The 24420-nt window shown below is 37.3% G+C and overlaps 1 protein-coding gene across 5 annotated transcripts in view; it reads right to left on the reverse strand.

The window, feature by feature from the left end:
* Positions 1 to 5305: 5305 nt before the first annotated feature.
* The window catches only part of ZDHHC21 (zDHHC palmitoyltransferase 21), a 65638-nt gene continuing 46523 nt past the window's right edge, over positions 5306 to 24420 (reverse strand). For 4 of the 5 annotated variants that reach the window (XM_073345422.2, XM_073345425.2, XM_073345419.2 and 1 more), the window contains 2 exons: positions 17754 to 17797; positions 5306 to 17246 (listed from right to left, as the gene is read on the reverse strand). In XM_073345422.2, the coding sequence (XP_073201523.1) occupies positions 17114 to 17246; positions 17754 to 17797 (177 nt within the window). In that variant the 3' untranslated portion in view covers positions 5306 to 17113. The other variant, XM_073345424.2, reaches the window with a different exon arrangement.

The following is a 24420-nucleotide window of genomic DNA, read 5'->3' on the forward strand; positions in this document are numbered from 1 at the left end:
AGGTTGCCTTTCCTTCAGTGGAATGTGAATACCTATCAGTCAGGTCTGGCTCAGACTTAAGAGAAAATCTTTCTGCTCACGACGCTTATGAATTGTTCTTTATTTTCTCTTGCACAAAGACATCCCCCTTGCACTCTTTTTTACTCAGGCTTTGGTTTTAGTGTTGCCAGTGGAGTGTGGTATATAAGGCTCCCATTGTTTCTATGTTTTGAGGAGCACAATGTGCCTGCTTTAGATAAAAGCCCTGCCTTTTTCTTCATCAAAGCAACATTTATCTTCCCTCAGATCACTTTTTCTTTCTTTCCTTTGCAATCAATACAGCCATCAATCAATAAATACTATATACTAAACAAATACATTTCTTGCATTTTTCAAAATCACTCCTATAATTTCTCAATGTATATTACACAATGTGGGGAAAATATACATACACCATTAATTAAAACGCAATAATTATTGAACCCAAAATTATTATATGTAGCAATTCATTGCCAGAGGTTTTCTAGCTTTCTTTTTAAATAGTAAGACACGATTAAGTAATGAATAAACTTTACTGTGCAATTAGTAAGACATCTGAAAAACCTAAAAGGAATTTAAAGGGGAGTATAAGATAAGACTGACATCAATGATGAGAGTTTGGAGAACAAGTTGCCAATGTTTGCACATTAAAAAAATGTAGATACTCATCCTATCTAAGGCCTCCATCGCCATTATGATTTCTCAAGAGGATAAAGATATGTGATTCCAGGATGCAGCTTCTTTCCCCCATCCCCGACAGAGTATACAGAATCTATACATCAGAACTATATTCCAGAGAGTATTTCTCAGTCCCCTCAGGAAGAGAGTTTGGGATTTTTAGGCCACTATATAGACGACAAATTATATTGCCCAAGGTTTTCAAAAGGTGCCTAAAGCTAGACTCCTAAGTCTATATTTTGGTACCAAAATAAGTGGTCTGATTTACCAAAATGATCAGTTGATTCCACAGTAAATTGCCAATAATTATAATTTACACGGCAGTATGAATTTCTGATATCATTAACCTTTCCTGTTCATATTTTAAAACAAAAGTTTTTTAAAAAGAAAACCTCAAAGCCTGTAAACTGTGCCTCCAAGTAGTTTATTGTCCTCCCTCCTCAAGTACCTTCATTTATTTGTTACGACGACTAGTTAGATCTTGTCATAAATTAGACTGGAAGCTCTTTGTGGCAGCTCCTAAACACGAGGTCCCAATCCTGACACATAAGAGACAAGTGGATATAACAATACGTTGAAGGAGGGAAAGAGGAAAGAAAAGGGTAACAAGGACACAACACATGTTCCCATAGGCTGGTTACGTGCATAATTTGATGGTTTCAAGTAATTTAAAATTGTTTTAAAAAAATAAAAATACAAGGGTAGTATTTTCAAAAACATTCACTGTTTTCCTAACAATTACTTCAATGGGAGCACAAGTAGGCCAACACTGAGCTCTTTGGAAAAATCTCTCCCTAAGTAAATAACATAGATATTAGCAATCCCCACTGACAATCCAACTAGCCATAATCAGTTGGACAAGTTCCCATAAGCAAGAAAAATGTTAAATAATGCTAAAGAGCTGCTATTAGTGGCCTACTAATATATAAAGAAAGTAAAACACCTAAGCGAGAAAAATGGATAAAACTTCATGAAGGAGTTTTTCTTGATAACGGGCAGACCAGGGTGAAAAAGACCATGATTTATGACAAATCTCTAAAAGCCAGTTTTGTCATGGAAATCACATGCATGACAAGCATGCCTCCTTAAATGTAGCTGCCAGCCAAAGGAATGGAGAATAGTTGATCTTGCCATTCTTTTTCTACTCCAAGTCTCTTTAACCAGTGAAGAATTAAGCCTTCTTGCTTTCATGGGATGAGACTACAAAATGTTGTCATCCAGAATTAATGTGTGAGCCCTCTACCTGTAAACTCGCTTTGATACTGGTTTAAATATGGCAAACAAAATATAATATGTGTGAGAAAATCAATTAATGAGCCATAACTAAACATACGACCAAATCATATTGATATGAAAATGCTTTGAAAAAAGTTATCTATGTATCCTTTTGCTCTTTGGACCATTAGATGTGGCCCTGAGCCTTGGCTCCCCCAGGGCACAGATAAATGACAGAGTTTGCAGACATTATACGCTTAAGTAAAATGACACGCGTATCCCATAGTTTCTATGGTTTCCTATTAAAAGACACACAAAACCAACACAAATTAAAACATTTAAAATATGAGGAGGAACAGGGAGAGGTAGTGTACAGATGTGGTCTAACACCACTCCCTCCAAAATGACAAACAGCTCTGTAAGAAAGCAACAGTAGAAAGCGGACACTGGCAAACATTTTGTGACCTACTCCATTGGAAACTTGAAGTCAAAAGAGTGGTCAAATATTAAGGAGTAAGCTTTCTTTAAAGTCTCCACTATTTCCCCTCTCTCCTACCCAAGAAACTTTGTATCATGATATTGATGCCAATGGAGCTATGACAATTTTCACCAGCTCAGGGTCTGTCCACCGCCCCCCCACCCCACAATATGGAACAGTCATGACATTTTAATTATGCAGCTTCATTCACTCTAAACTTGTGAGAACACTATGACACAGATAGCCCTTTTTCCTATGTCACAGTAATGATTTGTCCCCATAATTTTGGTATTTATCACAATATTGTAATTGATGCCAGGTGTCAAAGATTGCCAGCTCACGGCGCACGCAAATCTCCTAAACTCAAGCCCCATCCTAATATCAATTAAAATCTCCACAGTAATCTGTAGAACTAAATTACGCTTACCAAAGGTTTTTAGTTAGCCCTCATTACTGTAGAATCTGAGCACCTCATAATCTTACCCACATAACACCCTGGGAAGGAGAGAAGTATTATTATCCCCATTTTTACAAATGGGGAACTGAAGCTCAGAGACTAAGGCCCAGATTCACAGAGTTACTTAGGCGCCTAATTCCCTTTGAAATCAGCTGAGTTAGGTGCCTAAACACATTTGTGAATCTAGGACTTGCCCAGAGTCATATGAGAATTCTGTGGCAGAGGAGGGAATTGATCCCAGGTCTCTCAAGTCCCAGGCTAGCACTTGAACACTACAGGACCATCCTTCTATTCAATACCTGTTGCTGTTATAAAGAAGGAATAATCATACTTTACATTTATATAGATCACAAACTATATACTTACACCACTTGGAAGCAAGGAAAAGACAATTGGAATCCAACACTGTGCAGGTGGGGATTTGGGCCAAGGACACACGCAAATGTTAGCCTCAGGTTATTAAAAATAGAATCTGTGCAGCATATCCTATCCATATCATCATCAACATCTTGTTGAATGCTATATCTGGGGATAAACTATAATACTGGGGCTTGAAATAATCATTATTTCTCAACAGCACCTGTTCATTTCAATTATGTACAGTTCTATATTTCTGAAACACAAGATTTTGGTTGACTGCATACAAAGTCTATTTCAGAATGTGTCTGATCTCAAACTAATGCTTTGGTAAAGGGAGTATTTTTGAGAAGGGAAGTCTAATGAGAAAAATATTGTGAAACTAGAGGACATACAAAGAATGTGCTGTGACTGATAGAAGTTCTGGTCTGTTTTTTTTTTTTTTTTTTTAAATTAGCTGAGCTGTATTTTATTCAAACTAACACATCCTTCATCCTTCCTCAAGCCTGTTTACTCAGCTGGATGTCCACAGAGTCCAATTTTCCCTCCAATTGCCCTTGTACACGAATATAATTGCTGCTCCGATGGGTAATTGGTCAGCCTACAGCAGGGTTTGCATGCATTTGTTCATCTGTACTACCTGGCAGCCACTCAAACAATTTACAGCCTCCAAGTATTATTGAATACTTTGTTTCATTTCATTCATAAAAGGACTAGACATATCTAGAAATCTTTCAAAAAGCTTTAAGCATTCCAAATATTGCAGCATATATATTCTTCTTTTTTTTTTTAAATAGAAAAGTGGCAAAAGGTCTGTTTCCACATATCAGAAAGGAGAGAGACAAACATGATTCACTTGTTTCTAATTTATAAAATACTAAAATAAAGTAGTAGAGATCAACCAGATTTGAAATTATTACATGGGGAAAGAGCCCAGTAAAACTCCAGACAAGAAAAAACTGACATTACTAGCAATAAGTAGGAATTGTTTTCTCTGGAATATACAAACAATATAGAATATTAGAAGGTGGTTTTATGCTTTTGTGGAAGGATCATTATACAAGTGATTTTATTAATTATTATTATTATTATTAATAAAACAATCAGGTTTTTGGTTTGAAATAGAACAAGCAAGTCTTGTGTCATGAAACATTATCAAGTAGTAAACCATTACTCAAGAAGTACCACAACTCAGCCATTTTAATAATTTCCTTGCATATCCGACAATCACCCTTTTTCTTTTACTCATGATTCTTGCTGTGGAACCATCCTAGGAGTTGGAATGAGCAATTTCCCCTCTCCCATCTCCACTATGGCTCTGTCTACTGTTAAATCTAGTTTGTTTCAGGATTCAATTTCTTCCCATCCACATTTTACTTAACAGCTTTATTTTTTTTTCCCCTTTCCTCCCCATATTCTTGTGTAGCCATTACCATATCTCACCTCTCACCTGGATGGCAGAACTGTTGCCATTCCCATCAACTAGAAGGCACATTAATCAAGATAGTGTCCTTTTGTAAAACCAGGCTTCGTGAACGATGCTGGATTGTACAGGCCCACAGTTCCTTAGACGTGGTAAGTCTAATATTTATGGACTTTTTGCCTCACAATGCTTCCACAGCCAATATCTATTTTATAACAGAACAAAATATGCAACTTCTCTGTATCTGGAACTCTGTGACATCAATGAAAATTATGCACAGGGCATGGCTGCAAAATCAGGCCCATTTAAGCAGTACAAAAGAAAAAAAAACAATATTCTAAGAGTGGTACTCCTAAGACCTTGCTACTGCAGGAAAGAGAGTTATGAGAGAGGGAACAAGGTTAGACGCACTGCAGAATAAATAAAAGAAAATTTAGCCATAATGGAGGCAATAAGACTCTAGAATACATAATACTTTCTCTATTCCTGTTCATTTTTGGATCATACCAACATAGAAACATGTTTTACATGCAGAATTGTTAAAGCAAATAAATATGATGCAAATCTGAAACAGACTGAGAAAACATTAGCAAGGTATTTACAGCAAAATAAATAAATAAATAACGCAGCAATTTAAACTGTAAACTGATTTTTAAATGATGGCCAGAGGAGGAAAAACTGAGAATTTTTTATTTTTATTTAAAAATAAAATTTCTAAAAATACAGTACATAATACACATAAATACAAATAAAAATATCCACAATTTAACTTAAATCATTCTGGAAAGAAAAATAGAAATATTACACAAATGAAACAATCATCAAAATGAATACAAATCATTATTTATGAAGTGGATACACATTTCACGTTTTGATTTTTATAAAAAGAATACCAGAGCAAGTGTCCCTGTTTTGGTACCGTTCTCCCATTCACCTCAGACATCATACATTAATTATTTATGTATTTCTTTTGCTAAACTTCAGCACTAGTCATTCTCAACATGTCTAATGTAAACAGTATTAAAGTAATAGTAAACAGTCAAGGTAAAATAGAGAACAAAACAATAAAAAACACCACCATGCAGATTAAGTGACTTACAAAATTTGATATAGTTTGCTACAGAATATATTTTATTATGGCACTTGGGTTGAAAACCATTAAGGAGACAGAGTATCTATATAATCTTCAGTATTGCAGACCTGGGAAAATCAGTTTACGCAAATTCAGAAAAATATTGATTTTTCCCACAAATGTGCACATATCATGAAGTTTGCCTCAGATTTCCTGTATACCTTGTGAAGTGTATATTCTACTTTAGGTCCAAATTATACTTAAGAGGTATACAGGTGGAACTCTACTGAAGTTAATGGGAGCAACAGAGCAGATTTTGAACCTCAGGTTCTAGTTCAGCAAGGGACTACTCATGTGCTTCAAAGTAGTCACATGCTTAAGTATCTGCGGAATCAGGCTCTTATTGTCTGAAATGCTCAGCTACGTTGTGCTAGTTTTTAGTAGTGTTTTGGAAGATGATGCTTTTAAAAATATCCAGGATGGGATAAAGGCATAACAGAACAGAATGGCTGATTTGGGCTTTGAAGGCAGCTCTTGTAATTGTCCAACAGCACTCTCCACAATTTTTTTTTTTTTAAATATAAACAGTAGCATCCCCTGATGCCAAAAAGGTTTTGAGATCTTACCATTTTGACCAGTCCAGATCATAATTAGCCTTAATCCAAGAGAAATGACTATTTTCCCCTTTATAAAGGCAGGGGACAACTGCCAGCATGTATTCTGCACTCTTAACTATCTTCAACCTGAACTACAGACACAGAAAGTAAACATAAGGTGCTTGATTTACAGTATATTGTCTACAATGACAATACTATTTTGATATAAACAACATACAGATGAGGCATCTATTGCATTTCATTTGGTTTTCATATATCTTTGAACAGTACTGAAGTGAACTGTAATCGGTGTATTTTCAGACAGATTACTTTGATAATTTGATTAATTCAATCTGTGAAGACAGAAGTCGTTTCACTGTTGTATTTTTTCAGTTACAAAATGTTTTTATAATAATTTCAAAGCCTAATAGTGTATCTATATTCAACAGGGAAACTGATTACTTTTCGTGGTTTCATTTTGAACAAGTTTAACCATGCTTTGCTTTGCTTGTCTGCCTGGTGTCGTTCTGAACATGCATTTGTTACCTCCTGCTAACTGAAGTAAATATTCCTTATTAGTTCATGAATTGTCTGATTTAACATTATGTATGACTTTCCATCATTTTTAGATGGATTTCTAAACAGATCAGATCTGTGTTTTATTGGCGAAGAGAGAGAAAATAGTGGCCACTAACAGTATCATTGGCTAAAGCTACACAGATGGCAATTTCTTCCACATATCTGGAATTTTTTGTTAAGCTTTCAGAGATTTTGCAGAGAACAATATGAACAGTCTGCATGCTTTACTAAATTATAGCCCTTTAGCAACCAGTTCCTCTTCTGCTTCTATCCCAATCCACTCTGAAAACTGTAACGCTTGCCTAGATGAGGTGGATACATTTCCTGCTTCATAGGAAAGATGGGAAGTATGCAAGAGACTACCCTGGCTTAACCAGGAGATATTCAATGATCTAAAAATCAAAAGAGAGAGTCCTACAAAAAGTGGAAACTAGGTCAAATTACAAAGTATGAATATAAACAAATAACACAAGTATGTAGGGACAAAATTAGAAAGGCCAAGCACAAAAGGAGATCAAACTAGTTAGAGACGTAAAGGGTAACAAGAAAACATTTTACAAATACATTAGAAGCAAGAGGAAGACTCAAAATGTGGAAATGGCAGAGGTGCTTAATGACTTCTTTGTTCCGATTTTCACAAAGAAGGTTGGTGGTGCTTGGACGTCTAGTGAATGCAAGTGAAAATGAGGTAGGATCAGAGGCTGAAATAGGGAAAGAACAAGTTAAAAATTACTTAGACAAGTTAAGATGTCTTCAGGTCTAACCAGGATCTGATGAAATGCATCCTAGAATACTTAAGGAGCTAACTGAGGAGATATCTCAGCCATTAGCGATTATCTTTGAAAAGTCATGAAGACGGGAAAGATTCCAGAGGATTGGAAAAGGGCAAATATAGTGCCCATCTATAAAAAGGGAAATAAGAACAACCTGGGGAATTACAGACCAGTCAGCTTAACTTCTGAACCTGGAAAGATAATGGAGCAAACAATTAAGCAGTTAGTTTTTAAACATTGAGAAAATAATAAGGTGATAAGTAATAGTCAGCATGGATTTGTCAAGAACAAATCATGTCAAAGAAACCAGATAGCTTTCTTTGACAGGGTAACAAGCCTTGTGGATAGGGGGGAAGCAGCAGACATGGTATATCTTGACTTTAGTAAAGCTTTTGATATTGTCTCACATGTCCTTCCCAAAAACAAACTAGGGAAATGCAACCTCAATGGAGCTACTATAAAGGTGGGTGTATAACTAGTTGGAAAACTGTTCCCAGAGAGTAGTTATCAGTGGTTCACAGTCATGCTGGAAGGGCATAATGAGTGGGGTCCCCTCGGGATCAGTTTTGGGTCCGGTTGTGTTCAATATCTTCATCAATGATTTAGATAATGGCATAGAGAGTACACTTATAAAGTTTGCGGATGATACCAAGCAGGGAGGGGTTGCAAGTGGTTTGGAGGATAGGATTATAATTCAAAATGATCTGGACAAACTGGAGAAATGGTCTGAAGTAAATATGATGAAACTGAATAAGGACAAATGCAAAGTATTCCACTTAGAAAGGAACAATCAGTTGCACACATACAAAATGGGAAATGACTGCCTAGGAAGGAGTACTGTGGAAAGAGATCTGGTCATCATAGTGGACCACAAGCTAAATGAGTCAACAGTGTAATACTGTTGCAAAAAAAAAAAAAAAAGCGAACATCATTCCGGGATGTATTAGAAGGAGAGTTGTAAGCAAGATATGAGAAGTAGTTCTTCCACTCTATTCCACACTGATTAGGCCTCAACTTGAGTATTGTGTCCAGCTCTGGGGACAACATTTCAGGAAAGATTTGGACAAACTGTAGAAAGTCCAGAGAAGAGCAAGAAAAATGATTAAAGGTCTAAAAATATGATCTATGAGGGATGATTGAAAAAATTGGGTTTATTTAGTCTGGAAAAGAGAAGACAGAGGGGATATGATAACAGTTTTCAAGTACATAAAATGTTGTTACAAGGAGGAGGGAGAAAAATGGTTTTTCTTAAACGCTGATAGGACAAGAAGCAATGGGCTTAAATTGCAGCAAGGGAGGTTTAGGTTGGACATTGGGAAAAACTTCCTAACTGTCAGGGTGGTTAAGCACTGGAATAAATTGCCTAGGGAGGTTGTACAATCTCCATCATTAGAGATTTTTAAGAGCAGGTTAGACAAACACCTGTCAGGGATGGTCTAGATAACATTTAGTCCTACAGTGAGTGCCAATACTCATTTGCAATACTAGAAAAGATAGGATGCCGCCAACCCTGTTAAGTCTTATACGTTCATTCCACAACAACATGAAAGCAACCGTCCAGTTTGATGGGTCCACTTCGAGCAGCTCTTAGATGAAAAGTGGAGTAAAGCAAGGATGTGTTCTTGCCCCTACACTCTTTGGAATCTTCTTCTCAGTACTCTTGAACTTTGTTTAAGGACATGAAAGATGGAGAGTATCTCCACACAAGATCAGATGGGAAACTCTTCAACCTGTCCCAACTTAAGTCAAAGACCAAAGACAAAGTGCTAATCAGGGAACTTCTATTTGCAGATGCTGTTGCCCTCATCACCCACAATGAAGATCTGTTACAATAAATCATGGACCGCCTTTCAAGTGCCCGTCAGGCATTTGCTTTTACCATCAGCATCAAGAAAATGGTTGTATTAGGAAAAGGGGCTCCACAAGACCTTTCAATTACATTAAATGCAAACCAGCTAGAAGTAGTCCAAAAGTTCAGCTATTTAGGTTCTACAGTGACCACCAACCTCTCACTGGATGAAGAGCTAAATGTTCACATTGGAAACGGTGCCACCACCTTTAGCAGACTAATTAAAAGAGCATGGAACAACTCAAAGCTTATCATCAAGACCAAAATGCTAATGTTCCAAGTTGCGTCCTCAGCACTCTCAGGTATGGTGGGGAAACATGGATAACTTATGCTCATCAGGAGACAAGATTAAATGGTTTCCACCTATGTTGTTTACCCCACATACTCAACACTAAATGGCAGGAAAAAGTCACCAATGCAGAGGTTCTTCGAAGGGCAAACTTACCATGTGTGACAGCCCTGCTCAAGGAAAGATGACTGCGCTGGCTGGGCCACCTGAATAGGTTGGAAGACTGACACATACTCAAGGACATGCTATACGGGGAGCTATCAGAGGGAACAAGAACAACAGGATGTCCCAAGCTTTGCTATAAAGTCACATGCAAGCAAGATAGGAAGGAATTTGGAACTGATCCTGACCAATGGGAAATCTTGGCAAGTGATTGTAACAAGTGGCACCATCATCTCCATCAGGGTATCAAAGCCCTTGACAGAAGCTGCCTCCTACAGCTTGAAGAGAAAAAGACCCCATAGGAAGCAAGCAAGATACATACACTTGCAATAACTGCCAAAGATCATGCAAATCTCGGATTGGACTATTCAGTCACATGGGACATTGCAAACCATCTACATCATAGGCTTCAATTCCCACCGCCTCTCGCAGACGAAAGGATTCCAACAAACATGAGTGCAGGGGACTGGACTAGAGGACCTCTTGAGATCCCTTCCAGTCCTATAATTTTTTAAATGATAGAATAAAGTGTGTCAGTGTAACATGGATGAAATAAATCTTATATTGTGCATAAAGAAGAATTTAAGTGACTGAGATCAGTGCCACATAATTTGCTCTCAAAATCCCAGTTTGTTGAATTACCCTGTGAATTAACTGAATTGTGTTAGAATAATTCAATTAAATGGCAAAAACATACTTTACTATCTGGCATAATTACAAAACCATCCATAATGAACATTTAAAATCAACTATGCCAATAAAGTCTGGATATGGAATTTTGTTAAACAGAAACTGGTCTGACTGAGATTAAATCTAAATTTACAAAGCATATGTATGTGAGAACATAAGTCTCCCAAGTGGAACAAACCATAAAAGTTTCTTCTTTGGTGCAACAGTCAGGATCTCCCGTTACTGAATGCCACTATAGTAGTACCAGGACACTGCATACAGTACATTTTGTCAGGAAATACTGACTTCAGGCACACACAGTTTAAAAATAACTTGAATATTATGTGTGTGTCAAAAACAATGCTGAAGATGAACAGTTAGTTCCTGCTGTGTCTTACTACATCATGAAAAAGCCCTATCCTGAAGAACAACCCCTCACTCTCACATACCTTGGGAAACAGGCCAGTCCTCACTTACAGACAACCCCTCAACCTGAAGCAAATACTCACCAGCAACCACACAACAAAAACATACCTAATGTTTGTAGGTATGACCCATGAAGACACCTTTCACTGAGAGCCTGTGGATAGATGGAGTGTTTGGTCACATTGCTTTTTAGTAGCAAACTCTTGGCTACAGAATGTAGTATAAGGTATGATGGCCTGGTGATTGAAAAAGACTGATACTAACTGGTTTGAAGGACAAATGCAGAACAATAATTTTGGTTCTCAGAAAATTAAATCAACATTTCTGTTCTCTCAGTGGCAGAAGTATGGGTGAAACAGGAACTTCTTATAAGCCTTGGTAAAGCAATTAATTAGTTGATTATTCCATTATACATAACAAGGCAAGAGGTGGGATACGCACTACTTCACACGACTCTTGTATCTTTCAGTATTGGATATCACTGAGGTACATTTAGGTGTTTATTTCACAATAGTTTAAATTGTAACTATTTTAATGCAGATTAAGTAATATTATTTATCCTCAGTGGGATATGAGACATAGTTCTTTTGCCATATATATGTGGAAGAAGTGACTTATTTCGCAGGAGGTCAATACTCCACCATATTTGGAAAAGATCAGTTAGTCTTTTTAGTAGGGGGATGTTATATCCAGTTGGAAAACTGGGCTCAGGACTAATTATAAGCACTGTTTGTTAGCTCTGTCTTGTAATACAGTTGGTTAGTTAAAGAAAGCTACAGTGGTCTCTTATTATTTGTGGTTGGCAGTAAAATCAAGTTTGGGGAAAAGAAGGGTATAGAAATCATAGACATATTAAATGATATGATGTATCTTCTACACGACAGAAAAGTCTGCTATTGTTGTACTGATGCCAGAAAGGCTGGCAGATTATATACAACTTATAAAATAAGCATAAGTTTTGCTGTGAACTAGTGAAGCCATTTACGTAACTAATGTTTCACTGACTTATTACAGCAAATTCTCCGTAGCAATGATGCTCAGATACCATCTTCATGATCAAGGCTCCTTACATAGATAACTAGAGGTTTGCTACAATACAAACTGCAACAACTATTTGCTCATTACTGAAGAAAAATATCATTTGCATATTTACTGAATAAAACTGGGCAGCACTGGATGTGCTTTTTAAAGAGTTCTGTGTCAAATATTATAAGGTGATGAATGGAAAAGAGGGATACAACGTACATATAAATTGTATAGTTCCTGCTGTTTGCATCTTGTTCACAGTTTAGAAAAGCTGAAACAAACAACTCTTTTGGAGCCATCCTAACTTCCTTTTTGCTGGATATGAATCTTTCTACCCCATTCGTCCTCTTATAAGATCCAAGATGCACAGGAGTTTTCCTACTGCAAAGTCTGTCCAACCATCCACGTTCTTACATCGGCACCATAGTCATGTCTATCAGTTGCCTGTTTCTTCAGTGAAATGCAAACCTGATTAGTAATAAGTCATACCCAAGACTGAAAAGAGAATATTTCTTAACTTCACTGCCAGCCAGAACTGTTTTTAGTAACATTTACAGAGAAATTATTGTGATGTGGCTCACTCATTTAAATGCCCAGCACCAAAGATATACTGTTGGCCAACATTTAACTAGGAATCTTTCTTCCATTTAGTTTCAAAATGCCCATGCTGGTAGCTCAGATGTCTTAAGTGCAACTTGAAACCACTAGCTCACGGCAAAAGATGTTAATGTTCCAAATGCCTTACTGTCCAGACTCCAACCAACCCTTCTGGTGTCATACTTCTACTACATCACAACATCCCGTTGCTAAAAAGGAAACAAAATGTTTCCAGAGCACTCTCAGAGCTTGGATTTCCATTTATATGCTGCAGTAAATATAGCTATTATTGTCTCATAGCTAATATATCTACAACAGTCAATTACATGTGTACTTATTAGTAGGCAATCCCTTAGTACTGTTCATATTCACAAGGTTTATGAACTTTATAGCTTGTCTCTATGAGGAGTTATTCTGGAGTTGCTATTCCTGAATAACCTCCTGTGTAGACACTCATTATAGATTAATAATTCACACAGGGAATGAAACAAATAACTACTCTGCATAAAATTAATAAAACCCTACTTTAATCTGAATTAATTTCCCTGTGTAGACAAGCCCTACAAAAGAGTAATAGAGTAGATTAATATTAAAACCTGACCAAAGTCGCAATACAACAGAAAGGGAACAAATGCAAGAAAATAAATAGCAGCTAGTATACAGTACCGTTCTTCTCTCTCCAGGCTACTTTGAAATGTGGTTCTGTCCCTCTTCCGATTTTGATATCATCCACAAATTTAATCAGAATTGAATTGACACCAAAGAAACAGGTAGCTGATAGAAGTGAATAAAACTAGCTACATGGGGTATAATATGAATAGAGTTTTTTTTGTGTGTTTGTGTTGGTTTTTTTTAAGATTAGGTGGTCAAATATATCATCTGAACCACCAGAGCCCCAAATACGGGGCTACAGCTACAGAGAGAAGTGTTACTAACATTACTGCTGGAAGATCCTTTACATCTGTGAGAGAAGCAGCTCTGGAGATCACAATTTCAGAACAACTGCTTTAATAAGTGAATAATATGAGAATGCTCTTGCCCTAAATTTTCAAAGAAGACAATTGATTTTGGGTGCCTAACTTCAGACACATTGAAGAGGCCTGATTTTCAAAAGATGGAAACTCAACACTTTCTGAAAATCAACCCCTTTAAAGATGTCTCAAATTGGGCCCCACAAAATTTGAAGATTTTATAGAAATAAACAGCAGAAACGCAAAATGGGGTAAAAAATGAAGCAGATCACTCATTATTGTCCTAATATTATCATTCTGTATAACTGAACATTACAGTTGCTGTGGGCAAGGTGTGGGAATGGGATTCAGAGGCTGAAAAGGGTAAGGTCTACAAGGAAGTCCATCACTGTGAAAAAGTTTGAGAACCTCTGCACTTTGGCATTACTATGCTCACATAACAGTCAACAGACAAAACTTAAGAGTGTATCATATAACATGAGAATGAGTATCTGGTATTTCAGCAACAGTAACTCTGATGCTTTATTTTTGAACTCTAATGTACAACACATTGCTCAAAAGGAATGTCAGGATTGGGTTATGCAACCTATATTTTGCCTCACTTGACAAAGAGAGTATAGTTATAGAAACCACAGACCTATTCTGAGGATTTCCAAAAGGTCTGACATATTTCATTTTTATCTGAGCCGAGGCAAGACAACAGTGCTTTTGTATTTGGGATATATGCTAGAGCCACAAGAATATAGATTTCTGCAAACCACATACTTTGGGTGTATTTTTTCCATTCTCCTCAACAGTTATGTCTCCAAATCACCATTGTCTGAGTATGAGGCCTCAGCAATCTATGAACCATAACTGCAGGGACATAATCTCTTCTCTAATACAAGAGCTAATGTCATTGCATGACTTGGCCAAAAGAGGGCACTTGGGGAACAAGAGATGAAGGGCTCTCCCTAAGACTTGAGTATATGTCAGCTTCACCACTAGCCCAACTGGCCAGAGTCCTAAATCAGTACGTACTAGGCAAACACACCTGCTAATCAACCAAACTGGATAGCTTGTAAACTGCAGATATGCATATGTGTATACATATGTACAGTTTACAGTATATACATTCAGACTTTGTTTCTGTTTAACTCAAGATCCGTGTCATTTTAGGATAAGGTCACAACCTAGTTATTTCCTCTTATTTGGAATATATTTACAGAATATTAGATTTAGACTAATTGCTATTTTTTGTCTCTAAAGATTTCATGCTCTCATCGTTTCAGGTATAGGTACAGTTTACCAAATTTAAACACACTGTTTACAATTCATGGTACAATACTGCAACAATTTATGTATTGCAAATGTGCTTTACCCAAAGTTAAGTAACTGAAAGGAAGATGTAAGAAACACAGAAGGAATAAATATACATCCCACAATGAGTGAATCAAGGACATTTAAACTTGTTGATCTTCTCTTTAATCAAAGGCTTCAGTACTTTAAATCAGTGTTTCTCAAGCTTTTTGATACCAGGGACCAGCTTGCTGCCTTCCTAAACTGTATCAGGCAGATCTCAGGGACTGGTGCCATTTTACAGACCGGTAGTTGAGAAACACTGATATAAATGATACAACCTGCAAACTATGCTAATTCATTATCAAGAAAAGTAAAAAAAATAAAATAAAATCCTAACCCTGTATTTATATACGTGTGTTTTTGTAAAACACGTTTAAGCAGAATGAAAACAACTTAATTTCCATCCAGAGTATTACAGAGGATACAGTAGGTGACTTCCTTTTTCTTAAAGGAGATGCAGCAGTTACTTTATACAGTGCCCATTTGTAAATTTCAAAGGCCACCTCAACATTTTCATCACCTCTTGGACATTTTGAACTTTGATTTAAACATCAGCCATAAGATTGTTCTACAGAGAAACTAACAGTGAAAGAGAGAGTGAAAGGAACTTTCACTCAGAATGCTAGAAATCCCAGATATCCTGGATGAATAATTTTCAGCTTATGTCTTGTTTGCTTTGACTATTCACTATTTGTTATTCATGTTGTATGGTAGTCACCTAAGATGCATCCTGCTGTTTCTGCTCTTAGACTGGATGATAAACCTTTTCGGCAGAATAGTGAGCAACACAAACTATGAATTTTATCTTTGTGAAAATTCATGAAACTTTCAAGATTCACAAATACCTGACAATTGCTGAGACATACATGAATAATAAACACAACACAACACTCTAAATCATAGCAAAACAAAGGCAATACTTCTATGTGTGCATCAGTTTACTATTTGACCAGCTCTAATCTTAAGGTTAACATTTCTTGTTAACCACTTCTAATAAGAAGCGACCCTCTTATCCCAGAAAAAGAGCAAAATGGTCTCCTGTCCACACAATACACAGAAGAGGAAGTTAGTGCAGTTCAACGACCCTGTTTACATAGAAATTAGTGCTTATCTATAACATCAATATTTACATATAAATAAAATACTTAAAAAGTACTTTCCATACACATTGTCCATTTCCATAAACACCTGAAAAGTAATCCTAATTCTAGTTCTAGTAGTGACTAACCAAAACAAAATGTAAAGTATAACTTTAGTGACCACACACTACTTTGTATATTCATACATGATACTTTATATTGACTGATTAAACCTGCATTTTTTAAATGTATGTACTCTAATATTCGTACCATATCGATTATATGTGCAATTATTGCAAGTTACAAGGAAATCCTTGTGGAGAAAACGGAAAAACATGCTTTATATCTGCATAGTTTGCCCAAGAGTGTTTGAGCTCATAGCTTTTACTGACACAGGGACAATGATAACCTATTGTATTAAGACTACATTTTTACAAAACTGAGACTATAAGATGCAAGATCTCCCTTTATATCTTAAAAAAACTTCTGGAAAAAAGTTTAGGAAAAAGGCTGCTTCTGTTAAAATACCACCTTTTTCCAGTGCTGTACTGCATGATTAATATCATGCGTCATAAATAAAAGAAGGCATTTAGAAAATTTTAAACACAATTAGCAGACAAAGACCTGTACATAATCTAGATAAATCTACTAATAAAAAACACTAAAAAATTAAATGCAGAATGACACACTTTGTCTGAAATCTATTAATCTATGTAAACTTCAGTGTTTCCTTAAAAAAAATAAAAATAAAAATATCCAGTATCGAAACAAAATTGGGTAACGTATCTCAATCATTTATGTTTTTGTTATTAACCTCAAACACACAAGAAATCCCTCTGGAAAACTAATTTGAAAGTAAATATGCCTTAAACTTAGAACTAGTACTAATCCCACAACAGAATCAAGATCACTATTAAAATAAAGCCTGGGGCACATTATGATGTCTAAGATTGGTGGGTGGATTTTAATTGACTTGAAGACTGTCATAGTTCTATTATCATAAAACCGGTAACGCACTTCCAGCATGGAGGACCCATCTGTGCCCACTATCCATCTGTTTAGACATGATTGGCAAAGTGGTAGGGAATTCGCAGTGGTTGCCGCTGCCTGAAAGGAATAAACCACAGGATCTTCCAGCGAGTGCCAAAAACTTCTGAGAAGGTCTGCTGCCATGGCTTTCGGGGCTTCGATCTACAGAAGACAGCATTATTAGTGAAAGACAGCACTCCCATGGTGCACTTCAGTCAGCTAGAACAATACAGATTGGCTGGGGATCCATTACTGGACTCTGATGAATTGTGTCCCAGCATCACAAATACAGCTTTTCTTTCATTATGACATGCGGCTGAGATTTAACTTTGGATAGGAGAAACTGAATCTGTGTCGTCAATCAACTACAGGCAACTTCTGAAGGGGAGGAAATTCTCAGGAGCAATTAAATACATGTCAGCAACACAGTAGCAAGTGCCTTTTGATCTGTGCTTTCGAGACAACATATAGTTTTGCTTGCTTTAGGTAGGCAGGGAAGAATAATAATCTGTAGCTATTTTATATAAAAACAAGTATAAAAATAGTGAACCACTGCTACAGAAAAGAAGCAAAAACATGATAGCATGAAAAAACTATTACCAGTGCCTTCAGTTTTCTTTCATACACATATAGTTTTTAAGCTCTATTAGGTCTTTATGTTGTACTTACATTTCTTCACAACAGTTTGACATTTTTTCTATACTAGTTGTATCCTGTTATGGGAAAGAAAACATTATTAGAAAATATTTCCTCACATACCTAACTTGCAAAAATGTTATCATTAAAGTATGTAAATAAAGAATGAACTGATCCTTAATGTAGATTCTTTTGGAGAAAATCTAGTAGGATTACATAGAGCTATACCCCATACAAATATCAAACCATTGTAAAATTTCATGTAGAGCAGTTGTATTCAGCCTGATAAATTATCATGCAGAAAAACTATTTTCTGTGTAGACTTTTAGAATGGGACACACTATGGAATGCTAACAACCAGATTAGAACCTTTCTATAGCTAAATTAATCAAAACGTTATTTATCCAGAGGACATTTTAAAATAATACACACAAAGAACAATACTTTTCTGAAAAGCACATTTTTGTCATGCTTTATACAGTCACCTGTATAACGAATGTTGTCACACAAAAGATTATCACAGGGACAAAATAAATTTCCACCACTATTTAAAATGTCACCATCAGCAGAAGTACTTCAAAAAGCAGATTAAGTAGTTTTAAAATATTTACTTTCACAAATAGTGCAATGTGAATAGTGCCACTAAGAGTACATTAACACAGTTTCAGTGATCTCTAAGTAACTGCTGTAGATAAAGGTGATTTTGCTAAAATTAAAGATAATAAAATTAAAGAACATCTTAACTGTTTCTAAAGTTAAGATAAACCCCTTCTATAACTTATAATAAAATTCATAATTAACTTCGAAAACCAATATGGTTTGCTTCATTTGACAAAGTGCTTTAATTGATAAGCAATTTGTTTTAGCTCACAGCATTTCCAAATACATCTTTAAATGCTTCCAATGGTTGTACTTTTGTGTGTTCATATTCCCAAGGTGTGTGTCATAAATGAAAACCATTATTTTACAAGTCAGTGGTACTTCAGTTTTAAACTCAAGCAACATTATAGTACTTTTGAAGGGATAAACATGGATCATTATGTCCCAGAATAATTTAGACCATTTGATCCAAAACGTAATAACTCAAAAAAATTTTTTTTTTCAAGGCAGTTTGATAGGTCTCTCTGTTAATGATTAATTTAGGCAGGTACATAATGTGTCTGTCAGATTATATACTACTTTTTGGATGAAACAAAGGGCCTGTCCCTTCTACCTGGGTAGCCAGTGAAGATCCCATTTTCTTGAATAGTGGTTTTGTCCATCTCTGTCTTTAGCCAAAATTCCATCTTCTATTATTGTGAACTCTACAGATGCCTGAATTTTAGTTTGACAAGCAGTTTGAAAGCTTTCAAATGAGAGGCACCAAATACACATTGCTACCACATGATGCTTCAGTAAGTTCACATCAATGTTTCCATTTTAAATTAAAGCTCCCTCTATAGTTGCAAAGATGTTTCAGTTCTGGAAATCAACCTCTTGATAGTACCAAAAATAAAGCCACTTTTAAAACTAGTGACTAATTAGACAATTTCAGAATGAATGGTGCTGCTGTGGGATAGGCTGTTAGCTCAAACCTCTCCCTCCCTTTCTCCTCACATAATTCCTATTTATTAAAGCTTTGAGGCATCATACTAGCACTTTTGTTTCCAAAAATAACATTCCAAATGTCAGGTTTCAGAGTAGCAGTCGTGTTAGTCTTAGTATAATCTAGTTTTGTAGCATGTTTTTTTACATTGTTGACCCATTAACATTTTTTGTACTCATCTGAAAATCATAACATTTATAACTTTGGACACTGACTGCTGAAAGCAAAATTCTGATTGAGTGGTTGTACTTTTTGACTGAGTCTACAGTTTGGCAGGGCCTTTTCACTGACATTACAGCATCAATACCTATGGAATGATCATCTAAACTTTCTCTCTCATAACCCACTACAGCCTTTACATAAGTGAAAGGGTTAAATAGGAAGAGGGCAAAAGTTTATAGACCTCTTTCCACTCATTTAAAAATACTAAAGATTTTAGCTGGAAAGGCAGTGAAAGCAGGTGGCCATCTCTCTCCCCAGAATGAAAAATTCTGAAGTCCACCTGCTAATGTTTTCAGTTTACATCAACTGAATTGGAAGCACAGAATGCCTTGTTTGTGGGATACCTTTTCAGAATTTAAAGCAGCTCAGCCACTTCTGAAGAGCTGTGAGCTAGGCTGAAAGGAATGGGAGGAAAGGAGAGTTCTCCTTTGAAGTTCAGCTGCTTGAGAAACCAAGTCCCCTCTGCTGCTTCCCTCCCCCAGCATGGCTTCCAAGCAGCTGGGCCAATTTGAAAATTACTTTCACATGAAAGTGAAACTTCACAGCAACCTAAGAAACTTAGCAGCCAGGCTTGGGGAGGAAGGACACAATGGGCATTTTTTCAGTATGCTTCTTAGACAGCTGAAACATAAATATCCTTCTTCCTCCTCACAGCTGAGACAGGTCCAATTCGAACCAATGATTCAAGGGTGAAAGGATGCAAATCCTGTTAATAATATCCTGGAACATCAGAAAGAAATACCATATTTCAGGAAGGAATGCTATTTTCCAAAGTACAAATTCAGTCCTGCTGGAAGGAAAGCTAAAGCTGCCACAATAAAAAACCTTTAAAGACCGACCTGAACACTGGAATGAGCCAAAACAATGTCTTTTTGCCCATAATTTTCTGTAATCTCTTTGAAATTAATTCTGATGTGTGATGGAATAAACTGGTTCTTGTTCACATCCCAGTTTTCTATTCTGCTTCACGCTTCAATCAAGTCAAAAAATGTTTTGGACACAATCTTTTGCTGTGGAAATCAGTGGGTTAGCACAAATTTCACTACTATGACTTCAGTACAGAATCAGCCAAGGAAGAAGGAAGACCTTATTTAGACACCAATATGAACGATCTCACATTTACATAGCATCTTTCATCTAGCTAGAAACCAAAGCCCTTTACAAAGCTTACTGATGGTACAAATGCTTCAAAGTAATCATTTTACCCATCTCTTGGGGTGAAATGTGGCAACTGTTTAACAATAGACTGCAACAATGCATACTAGTTTAGAGCAGAAAGAAGAGAATAATATTTCAAAGGAAAACGCAGGATGGAAACATAGGAAGGCAGAATGTAATTTCCCCAAGTTACAATATGATCAGGTGTCTAGAGTGCCTTACTCCACCAAAAAGGGTCGGGGGAACTGTAATTACCGCATATGGGCAGGACTTACTATGTCTAAGTCTCATCTTAAATAATGCACCTTCAGCAGCATAAAGGCCTTTAATATCACATCCATTCATTCTGTATAGCTCAGAGGAAAGAGTGCCATCCACTGAATCACCAATATCACTTCCTGCTATATCAAAGCTTTCCCTAGTAGTCCCCTATCCTATTGCTGATTCTGGCTGACTGTGATTAGCTCTTTGTATCTGAGATCACAGCTTGTGGTGATATGGCCACAGGCCACAGCTCTTCAATAAGCAAAATATATAGTTGGAAAAGTAATGAACCAGTGAAAGACGAGGAGTGTCTGACTGATTTAAACCTGACTGGTTTTTGTTTTGTTTTCTTTTTTGAGGGAGAAGAATGGAAGCGGGACAGAAGGCATCTGTTTTAAAGTTTTTACCAGGATAAACTTCGATGTTAGAAAAAGAATTCTAAAATCTTATTGAACTAGTGATTTTATTTCTTTATTAACCATGGATATAGTTATCAGGCTCCATGATATCAAATGAAGAAAGGAACCACAGGTTTGACAAAACACTTAGTAAGAGGATTCTTTGACACATGCATCAGGCACTTACCATTACTTCCCTGATTCAGAGCAGAAGCACTACTTCTACTGCTCTTTTTATCTGCTTTCCCCAACCTCCACCTCTCAAACAACAAATCAGCTTTTCAAAGAAAACAATGAAAATGAATTCAATTATATTTTCAAACTTAGGCCCCTAATGGTTTGTCTACACTGCAATTAAAAACCTGCGGCTGCTCCATGCCTGCTGACTTGGGCTCACAGGGCTCAGGCTGAGGAGCTATTTAATTGCAGCGTAGACATCTGGGCTTTGGCTGGAGTGCACTAGGATCCTGTGAGGTTGGAGGTTCCTACAGCTCGGGCTCCAGCCTGAGCTGGAATGTCTTCACCACAATTAAACCACCCTGCAGCCTGCACCTCGCAAGCCGGCACGGGGCAGCAGGCACGGGCCAGCCATGGGTGTCTAACTGCACTGTATACACACCCCAAGTCTTTATTTAGGAGCCTAAAAAATGAATTAATTTTCAAGGGCTGACCACCCAATAGCGCCCAGCAATGTCAACTTTATTTCAGGTGCCAAATGAACAGAATAACCAACATTCTAACGTATGACCTCACCAGAGGACTATAGGTCAGAATATTGTCACGGTTTATTATGCTTCTATGCAAAGCATTAGTTTGTTCAATGTTAGTATTCTGTTCAACCTAAGAGGCTTTGGTTATCTGTATGGATGACCAGCTTCGAGTCCTTGAAATACTAATATTCTTAAGAGCTATTTTTGGTACTGATTTCCAGCTAATTCTGATGTTTAAAGTTTTTAATTTACAAATAACTTTAAAAGTAGCACAAGTATGGCATAATTAATACAGTCCTCTTAACGTCTGCCTTCAAGAAAAATGAGAAGGTTACTCACCTTGTGCAGTAACTGAGGTTCTTTGAGATGGTTGTCCCATGGGTGCTCCACTTCAAGTGCTTTGGTGCCCTCTGCTTGTAATCGGAGATTTGTAGGAGCATCTCGCGCTGCTCAGAGCTGTTACCTCACGTTCGCAGCCAACCGTCCCCCCAGTTTCTTCTCTACCCCAGAGGATCAGCGTTACATTCCAAAGTAGAGGGGAGGACGGGGGTAGTGGAGCACCCACAGGGACAACCATCTCAAAGAACCGCAGTTACTGCACAAGATGAGTAACCTCTTCTTCTCTGAGGAGTGTCCCTGTGGCTGCTCCACTTTAGGTGACTATTGAGCAGGGCACCTTAGTGGAGGGGAGGCTTCGGAGTTGGTTCAGGGATGGTAGATAGCATCATGAGTCCAAACTGAGTGTCTGTAGCTGATTGCTATTATAACATGTAGTGTTTAGTAAAGATATGGACAGATGCCCAGGTAGCTGCTTTGCAAATGTCCATGATGTGTACATTATTGAGAAAGGCCACCAATGTTGATAACGCTCTGGTGGAGTGTGTGCAAACTCCTAGCGGAGCTGGTAGATGGCTGTTTTGGTAACACAAATGGATACAGCCCGATATCCATTTAGATAGTCTCTGTTTCAAAATGGTTTGACCCTTGGAATGTTCTGTGATAGAGAGAAATAGTCAAGATTATTTTCTGAACTTTTTGCCCTTTCTAGGTAGAAAACTAGTGCTATGGAAATGTCTAGCATGTGAAATGAGGCCTTCCTGCGGTCGACATGCTGTTTTGGGGAAAATACAAGTAAGTATATGGGTTGATTTAGATGAAAAGGAGAGGCTACCTGGGGTATGAATTTGGCATGTGGCCGTAAGATCATTTTATCTTTGAAAAATGTGACATAAGGTGGATGTGCCATTAGGGCACCTAATTCTCCCACCCTTCTTGCCAAAGTGATAGCAATGAGGAAGGCCACCTTCATGAATAAGTAACAGAGAACAGGTTGCTAGGGGTTCAAACTGTTTCCCCATAAGACTGCAGAGAACAAGATTAAGATCCCACATAGGAGTTGGGTCTTTTAGTGTGGGATGTGTGTTTTCTATGCCTTTTAGAAAGTGTTTAGTGGTTGGGTGAGCAAAGATAGTGACTCTGTCCACCTTGTTGTGGAATGAGGTGATGGTGTACTCTGATGGAGCAGTTGGATAACCCCAATTTTTTAAGGCCCAGTATATAGTCTAGGATCCTGGGTAATGGTCCAACTGTGAAGAAATATGTTTATCATGGCACCAAATGCAGAATTGTGTCCACTTCTGTGTGTGTTTTCTGTGTGCTTTGTCTGCAACTGTTCAATAGTATGTCTTTCACCTCTTCAGAAGAGTCTTTGTTGACACCCATTAGCCATGGAGTAACCCGTCCTTGAGTTGGAGAAGGGCTAGGTTGGGGTGATGGATGCGTCCTGAGTCAGAAAGTGAGGTATCATTGAAAGGATTTGAAGTGGTTTCACTGCCATCTGTCTCAGGTCTGGGAACCAAGTTTGTCTGGGCCATGTGGGTGTGATGAGAATAACCCTGGATTTGTCCTGCCTGATCTTGTGATGACCCGACTCAAAAGTGGAATCAGAGGGAATGCATACATTAGCGGCGCTTCCTATTTTATGAGGAAAGCGTTGCCCAAGGAGTGGCATCCATGTACAGCTCTGGAGCAGTATTGTGGGCACTTTGCGTTCTGAGCTGTTGCAAATAGATCTATAATGGAGAACCCCCATAGGTTGAATATGACTGTGAGAGTTGCATGATCCACCTTCCACTCATGAATTTGTGAGAAGTCTCTGCTCAGCTGGTCCACTGTTGTGTTCTGACATCCTGGCAAGTAAGATGCCGAAACGTCTATGTTGTTGGTGATGCATCAGTTCCAGAGGCGTATTGCCTCTGTGCACAGAGGATATGATCGTGCTCCCCATTAGCGGTTTATATAAAACATGAATGCTATATTGTCTGTAAGAATCTTGATGGTCATGTTTTGGATTAAAGGAAGAA

The sequence above is a fragment of the Lepidochelys kempii genome, chromosome 5 (assembly GCF_965140285.1).
Source record: "Lepidochelys kempii isolate rLepKem1 chromosome 5, rLepKem1.hap1, whole genome shotgun sequence".
Classification (NCBI taxonomy): domain Eukaryota; kingdom Metazoa; phylum Chordata; order Testudines; family Cheloniidae; genus Lepidochelys; species Lepidochelys kempii.